At 32.1% G+C, this 5032-nt stretch overlaps 1 protein-coding gene across 1 annotated transcript; it reads right to left on the bottom strand.

Moving 5' to 3' along the window:
- Positions 1 to 3058: 3058 nt before the first annotated feature.
- On the bottom strand, positions 3059 to 4435 carry LOC111373607 (zinc finger MYM-type protein 1-like). Its single transcript, XM_022996161.1, has one exon. The coding sequence runs from the start codon at positions 4433 to 4435 to the stop codon at positions 3059 to 3061; it is 1377 nt and encodes a 458-aa protein (XP_022851929.1).
- Between the last annotated feature and the right edge of the window lie 597 nt (positions 4436 to 5032).

Raw genomic sequence — 5032 nt, 5'->3', positions numbered from 1 at the left:
ATATATATATATATATATATATATATATATATATCAAAATCCAACCTGCTCTACATGAAGCTGAAATTTTTGAGGACTTTGATGCGTATAAGTTTAACATTAGGGATAAATGTGTATAAAATATTTATACTAAATTTTTCGATATACACAAATTGTACATTTGTCTTCAACTTTTATTAACTCTTACAAATTAGTGCTCAACCTTCAGAATTGTACGTTTGAGTTTCTACCTTTAGCTTGTTTGGTGTACTTAGTCCTTTTTGCTGTTTCCCTATGCTTTGATTTAAAGCTCATTTGGCATGATGTTTACTTTTGTTTTTATTTGTATTCTCTGTAGAAGAGTTTTTAAAAAAAGTTATCTTAATTTTTATTTGAAAATTAATTTTTAAAAGAAATTTCTATTTCGAAAGTGCTTTTAGAAGAAGCAATGTTAGATCAATTTCCTCTAAAAATTCTTCTAAATACCTATAAAATTAATCAAACGGATTTATAAGCAATATTTGGATCTCAAAACCCCATTTGACTTTTCAAAAATCATATCAGACAGACCTAAATCAATATTCAAAAGGCCCTCTACCCTTGGGTAGGGATGAAGCTTTTTCGAAAACCCCCGCATATGAACAAGATTGAAAATTTCTGGCCAACTTTTCTTTCAACCGTTTAACGTGAATTTTATTAATTTTATTTAGAGCCATTTGTGATCATAAGTACTAAGGCTCCATTTGGTAGGGATTTTTTGCTCCAAAAAATTGATTTTTTGACCGTTATTTTACTATTCAAGCCGTAATTTTTGACTTCTTCTCTCAGATGTGGATCCCACTTTTCTTATAACAGTCAAAAAATCAATTCTCAAAATCCCTACAAAACGGGCCCTAAATTAATATGAACAGTTTCTTGAGGCCATTTAACTAAAAAAGGGTCTCATGCTTTCGTTAGTGGAAATTACACAAAGGATTATTTTTAAAGTTTGTATTTTGTATTTTCCTATCCTTATTCTTCCACTTCACATCATTCTTTCATCAAGAAACACATGCATGAATTAAGACAATTTCTTTATTAGTTTTCCAAAAAGGTACTTGACTTGGAATAGAGTTAGGAAATGGTGGAGTAGAGAGAGAAGAGAATGTGTAAATGTGATGGGATTTTTTAATTATAATTATCTATGTAAAAAAGTATACAACAAGTATGGAATTAATTATATTGTTAACACGAGTTTCATTTGTTATATCATATTTTTCATACAAAAATATTGTTTAGATGGTGTAAAACTACTTATTTGCAATTTGTACTAAATATTTGCTTCATTTTTTAAAGAATACTAACATAACTTTTGAGCGAAACCATGATCAAGAACAATATGTGCTGATGAATAGAACGTATAAGAATGTAATGAAGGAGGTCGTAGATATAAATAAGACGATTAGTAAAAGTTAGAGTCCTTTAATGTAATTAAAATATGATGTTAATGTATTTCCCTCTTAAATTATTTTTATTTACTAATATAATGATAGTTATTAAAATCGGATCAGACCGGATCAATTGTTCCAACCCAAGAATCGGCAAACCACATAGTGAATTGGATACGAATCAAGTTAAGAACTGCTCAAATCGGATAGGTTCGGAGAAAATCTGATTCAATTCAGTTCAAACCGATTAGTGTTGGAGACAAAATTTTTATCTCACTTTTGCAATTGGAAAGATTCAAACTATGCTCCCCAATTGATTTAATTTTTTAATTAAAATTCGATCTTGCACTTACCTAATGGTTGAATAACTAACCTGATAAGTTATTTAGGTCAATGATCAGATCGAATATGATAACTATGAACACAATCGTAAGTTAAATTCAATTATCACGGACCATACCATCATGATCCCCAATCTCAATGAATGATGATACTTGTTCTTATTGGGGATTATCCCTTGTATGCAGCCAATGATGTAGAGTGAAATGAAAAGATCAATTAAATATATATAGATATGAGACTAACTTTTTGGCTTATCATTCAATATCATATCAATCTCAAAAAGTCAAAATCATAGAACTACACAAAACTAGCCAAATAGCAAGTAAAATATAGAAGTGCAATGGAAAATAATAGCCAAACTACCACGACGCTTTGTCCGAATTGAATATTCTATTGGATTGTGTGTTCATATAATATATTTTACTGTGACAAAATAATATTTATAATAAATTACTTCATTTATTAATTGCATTTATTTAATATTGAACATACTATTTAAAGTGTCAAAGATCATTTGTAATATAGAAAGTTTGGTGCTTGCATTAAGAAGTATAGTATAACACAACTTATATTTTGATTATAAGTATTTGATAAATATTTGTTTACAATCATGGTATAAAGATTGTCACCTTGTATGGAGGTTGTAGAAGATGACGATTATTTGTTCACTATTTGAGTTTACCATTTGTCCTTATCACAAAAATAATTAAAAAGCAACACTATTACACACTCGGAAGTATATTAAATGGATCATGTGTTCAATTTAATTCCATAAAATGATTGTGCATAAAATTAAGTTTCTCTTGAATGTCATTTTTTTTTTTTTAACAAATCCATTGACAGATTGTTTATTACTTTTTTTTTAAAGTCATTTTTATATTTAATCAAAACGTTGCATTAGAATGACTTTTAATGCATAAAATAATTTTTAATGTATATAAGAATTTTGAGCTTAAATATTCTTTGCTAAATATCAAAGTATTAGTACTTTTACACTTGATCTAAAAAGTATAATATTTTGATCTTGCTTCGAAGTTTGGTTCTTAAAATCTTGAATATGTGACTTCGATCTTGACCTCCTTAATTAGCAATCATCTCAATGACGTCGACTATAGTTGAAAACATGGCAATCAAGTTAATTAAACAACTAAAGTGAGAGCCCCGACGTGTATCACCAGGACGCTGAAGAGTAATTTCTTGATTGAGACTTTGTCCGCTTGATATTTCATCAATACTGAGTGATTCAAGAATTTTCAATCTTTGGTTCTCTCGAATAAGATCACTCCGTTTAGCTGATCCTCCAACAATATTCACCAATCTATGTACTGTAGTGAAGAAAGTTTCAATCTTCGGATTTTTTGTGCCACAGCTACAAGAGCTAATTGAAGTTGATGAGCAAAGCAATGAATATAGTAAGCACTTGGATTTTCTTTCAAAATAAGTGCTTTGAGGCCATTATACTCATTTCGCATGTTATTAGCTCCATCATATCCCTGGCCTCTCAAATTAGATATGCTTAAACTATGTGTTGAGAATAATTGATCAATTGCAGCCTTAAGTGAGGCTGCTGTGGTATTCAAAACATGAATGACACCAATAAAATGTTCCAATATACACCCATTCTTCACATAACGAATGACAACTGACATTTGCTTTTTCACAGAAATGTCTCGAGATTTATCAACTAAAATTGAGAAGAAACTATCACGAATATTTTCGATAATCACATGTAGACATTCAGAAGCAATAGCACTTACAATATCTTTTTGCACTCTTGGTGATGTTAATTTCAAATTTTCAGGTGCATTTGTCAAAGCAACGGCCTTAATCTCAGGATTATGATCACACAACCAATGCAACAGTTCAAGAAAGTTTCCTTGATTGTTTGAATCTTCAGATTCATCATGTCCACGAAATGCCATCCCTTGTCGTAGAAGAAATCGAACACAATCAATTGAAGCATTTAATCGGATTCGATAATTTGTTCGAGCTTGATGCGATTGTTTAACGAGACAAGATCGAATACTTTGTTCTTGATTGTTGAACAATTCATATTTGACCCGAGCTTGATTGTGTGCACTACTTGAAGCCCCAACATGTTTTCTTATATATTCTTTCTTTTTCCAATTTGAAAATCCGCCTTTAACAAATGAACGATCATTTAAACCGAAAAGATAACAATAAAAGCAAAAAACTGCATCCTTTGCTATACTGTATTCCAACCAAGTGGGATGCTCATTATACCACAAAACACAAAATCGTCGGTCTATTTTACCTATTCTTGTGCGTGGAAATATATGATTGCGAGGCTGACAAGGACCTCTTTGCATATATGCTCTTCGAATTACATCTCGAATATTAACATCATAATTCTGTATTGGAACTCTCAATCCAAGATCAGAGGGAAGCTGTGCAACATCAACATCCCCAACATGTCCAACATCTCCAATATCCTCAACATTTCCTCCACTATCCCCAACATCTCCAATATCCTCAACATTTCCAACGTCTCCAATACCCCCAAATCCAACATCAACATCTCCAACATCTCCAATACCCCCAACATCTCCAACATCAACATCAACATCCCCAACATCGTTTTCATCCCTTTTCTTTCGAACATTCCTTTCACCGATATTTTGTTCATCACAGGAAATCGTAGATCTACGCTTAAAGTATTTTTCCATAACTGAAACAAACCAACCAAAAATGAAAAATCAATAAGATTAGAAGTACCTAAATCAGTTTATACTATTTCCTACCTACCAAAAGTCAGACAAAATTTCAATCTTCCCAAATCAATATTATCAATAATCAATTTACATATAAATAAGTAACAAAGCCCTAAATCAGAAAACTGGAAAAGGGTCAATTTCCTAAATCAAAGCCCTAAATCAGAAATCCCTAAATTACATTTATTGGGCAGGAACATGAATCATAATTGATTAATTGAACTGTAAATAAATCCAAATTTAGAAATAGGAACTAACCACACATGACACATAGAGGCAGGCAGGCAGCAGTTACGGTTATTGTCACTTATGGAGAAGAATTCAAAGAAAAAATTTGAGTAAGTGATAAGTCTGTAACTGTAAAGCTTCTAACCTTTAAGTCAGTAGCGATGGGTCACCGGCACTGGCGTGACTGGTGTCGGCTATTGCTGTTGCTGTTGCTGTTGCCGCAGTCGCATGGAGGCCGGAGGCGTTCCAGGTAAAGGCAGTCAGGTCAAGCAGAAACAAAGGCGGGGACGGAGCGGTGGCCGGTGGCTGTGGGTGAGCTCTCAC

The sequence above is a fragment of the Olea europaea genome, unplaced genomic scaffold (assembly GCF_002742605.1).
Source record: "Olea europaea var. sylvestris unplaced genomic scaffold, O_europaea_v1 scaffold1147, whole genome shotgun sequence".
Taxonomy (NCBI): Eukaryota; Viridiplantae; Streptophyta; class Magnoliopsida; order Lamiales; family Oleaceae; genus Olea; species Olea europaea.
Note: the sequence above shows the minus strand (reverse complement) of the source record. Positions and strands in the feature narration are given on the sequence as shown.

What these genes read in the sequence shown, in the direction of transcription:
- LOC111373607 (XM_022996161.1), bottom strand. Translation starts at nt 4,435, where the DNA reads ATGGAAAAATACTTTAAGCGTAGATCTACGATTTCCTGTGATGAACAA.